The sequence below is a fragment of the Halyomorpha halys genome, unplaced genomic scaffold (genome assembly GCF_000696795.3).
Source record: "Halyomorpha halys isolate HHAL.00 unplaced genomic scaffold, Hhal_1.1 Scaffold285.1, whole genome shotgun sequence".
Taxonomy (NCBI): Eukaryota; Metazoa; Arthropoda; class Insecta; order Hemiptera; family Pentatomidae; genus Halyomorpha; species Halyomorpha halys.
Window position 1 is genome coordinate 223,842 of NW_027114449.1, and position 3,215 is coordinate 227,056.

A 3,215-nucleotide genomic window follows, 5' to 3' on the forward strand; every position below is an offset into this window, starting at 1 on the left:
AAAAAAATATTATCATGTTCTTATCATAAAGTCTAAAAGTGACAGTAGTTTTAAGTTAATCTGTAATTAGAAGTTCTAAAAATTAATTGAAAAGTGAAAAAATCTGGCAATTTGATTGAAATAAATGACCTAGGAAGAATAGCGTGCAAACAATTTTTAAATTATTGGATGTGAGACATAAATTTATATTCAAGATTGTGCTTGAGGATGGCCGAATTGGCCAAAACATTGGACTTTTAAAGAAATAATGAAGAGTGTTTTGAGACTTAACTTGGATATATTTTATTTAAACAATAATTAATAATTTCAGTGTTTATTTGGGTCTAAACTTGTAACTAATTACAAAAGACTCATTTATTTGTCTGTAATAAGACCTATCTGGACTTATGGAAGTGAGCTTTGGTACTCCACTCACTCACTCACTCACTCACTGTTGGGCGCTACAGTCTTTGTAGAACCTGGGCTTCTACCACCATTCTTCCCCCCGCCTCGTGTTCTCCAACGAGACCTCCAATTTTCAATGCCCATCCCTCTCAAATCATCCTCCAAATCATCCAGCCACCGACGCCTGGGTCTGTCCCTTTTTCTTTTTCCTTCCGGTGCACCATTTAACATCCTTTTTAGTAGCCTGCAGGGCTCCATCCTTTCCACATGTACCAACCATCTTAGCTTTCTCTTCTTAATAGCACAGAGGCTCAGGCTCTCCATACAATTCTTTTAGTTCGTCATTTCTTCTGATTCTCCACCTGTGCTCCTCTTTAACGGCTCTTGGGGCTCCACTATACCTTCAAATTCCTCTTTTATCCAGTCCAATCTAAAATCCTTAATGCTCCTTACTTTGATATAAATCAAATCATCATAAGGTTGGATCAATGAATCATCAAAGGATTGATTGTCCACATGTCTTTATCATGCCAATGTATAACTAACATCAAATTTACTTGTTGTATATATTTTAATACAGTTGTAAATATCAATAAATAAATTATAAAAAAAAATTGTCCTTGAGGTTTGATCAAGTTAGCCGAAACATTGTACACTTAAAAAAATAACAAAGAGTGTTTTACTTAAACAATTTTATTTTATTTTGGTTATTTTATAACAGGTTTAACACTTTTTAATTTCTATTATTTTTAATAGGAGTGAAGGAAAAACAATGGGGAAAGAATTCAGGGGAAAGACCTGTCCACAGATGGCCACCGAGACCGGGTGTGAGGCCTTTTCATACCACAACTACTACAACAACAACCACAACAACTACAATGCCTAGGCCACGCCCAACGAGACCACCTGAACCTCCGACAACAGAAGCTCCTGAAGCACCCAACACCTGCAATACATCCTATGATGCAATAGCTCTTATCAGAGGGGAGGTTTTCATCTTTAAAGGAAAGGTAATATCTTTGAAAATAATATTCTTATCTATAAATTTACAAATAATAATAATATTCTTTATTCATTTTACAACTACTTACAGGTACTAGTCCCTTTACAATAATATTACAGACATTGACAAAAGGCATTAGTGCCTTTTTCAAATCCATAATAATAATATTTTTCTTTTATTATCAAAATTAACTAATATTTATTCCATTTTCCCCAATGTCTATTCTTCCTTATTTTCTTGTATTGCTATTTACCAATGTCCTTTTACAGTTCATGGCAACAGTCTACTTTTTAGTTTTATTTTACTATAAATCTAAAATATCTACAATATATACAATAAAATTGTCTCCATTTTAGTATCTCTGGCGAGTGGGGGATGAAGGTGTTCATAGAGGCTATCCTGCCCTTGCAGAAAGACTTTGGCCATCACTTCCGAAGAACTTTACCACTATTGATGCAGTATACGAACGTATAGATAAAAAGATTGTTTTTTTCATAGGTAATTATTGTTTGTTAATGATAGCATAAAAATCATAAACCTTGTTTAATCAAATACAGAAAAAAAAAATTGAACCAAAAGTTATAATTAATTATTTTATTATTTGCAGGGAAATTCTATTACGTTTTTCAAGGAAACTTCTTGGACTATGGATATCCCAAGCCATTAACCCATCTTGGTCTTCCAGCTTCCTTAACAAAAATTGATGCTGCTATGATATGGAGTCACAATTCGAAAACATATCTATTCTCAGGTTTGTTTTTCTATTTATGAACATTAATATTATAATATGTTTTTTATTATTTAAACAGTTATAGTTAGCAATTTCATTTAAAAAAATATTGTTTAAAATACTTATATTTGAATCCTTCTGTCTTATAGGCACAATGTACTGGAAGCTTGATGAAGACTCGGGAAAAGTTGAGTTAGATTACCCAAGAGACATCCAAAGAGTCTGGAGAGGGGTGGAGTATGATATAGATACGGCATTCCAATGGAAAGATGGTAAATTACTTTTATTATTGAGAATATTTATTCTGCAATTTTTAAACACTTATAAAAAATGGCTTGTAAACCATGGTCTGTCCTACACTAGATACATACACTTGGAAACGTCTTGCTTCCCTCAGCCAACTATAAGTTGGCAGATTTAATAATAATAACATATCCACCAAGCACTGGAGTTATTATATAAAATAAAATATGACCCAGTGCCAAAACAAGTATTTTCAGGCAAAAGCATAACTATATATTAGGATTGTTCTATGATTATGGACCACACCATGGTTAATAACAAACCTTTCATTGTCTTTGTTGGGGCAAGAGGTTTTTTGCCAATGAAAAACAATTTTCTTCCCCAGAGTGAATTGTCGCTGCTTCAGGTTAAAAAATAAAGACGGAGGACCTGAAATAATAACGTGAATATAAAAAAGGCAAAATAATGAAAAAAATTAAAGAATAAAAAAAAACTTCCAAGTGATATATACAATTTAATAAAATTAAAATATGAACAATGAAGCAAAAAACAATTAATCGTATCCTGTTGTTACTAAATTAAAGAGTTAATTGTAAAATAAAAAAATATTCGCATATATATACAAACTAAAAGAATTTTCTTTATACAAAAAAAAAAATACTTTTTTTTATAATTTTTTGAGGTTTATTACTTCCATCATTTTCAATAAATTATTATTTATTTATTCATTAACATTGTACAACGTTTCGGGACCACTGTCCCATATTCATGCACTATAAAAACCTATAACAATATTAAAAACTATATAACACCAATCTTCAACTTTATATATTTTATTTTATACAATAAAAGTCA

General features: G+C 31.3%; 1 protein-coding gene across 1 annotated transcript in view; it reads left to right on the top strand.

The window, feature by feature from the left end:
• LOC106680754 (matrix metalloproteinase-2) overlaps positions 1-3,215 on the top strand; it is a gene marked incomplete at its 5' end in the record, with an annotated part of 37,673 nt that overhangs the window by 30,439 nt on the left and 4,019 nt on the right. The window contains 4 exon segments of the mRNA XM_014420681.3: positions 1,141-1,394; positions 1,744-1,885; positions 1,995-2,138; positions 2,267-2,389. Coding sequence (XP_014276167.3) covers positions 1,141-1,394; positions 1,744-1,885; positions 1,995-2,138; positions 2,267-2,389 — 663 coding nt within the window.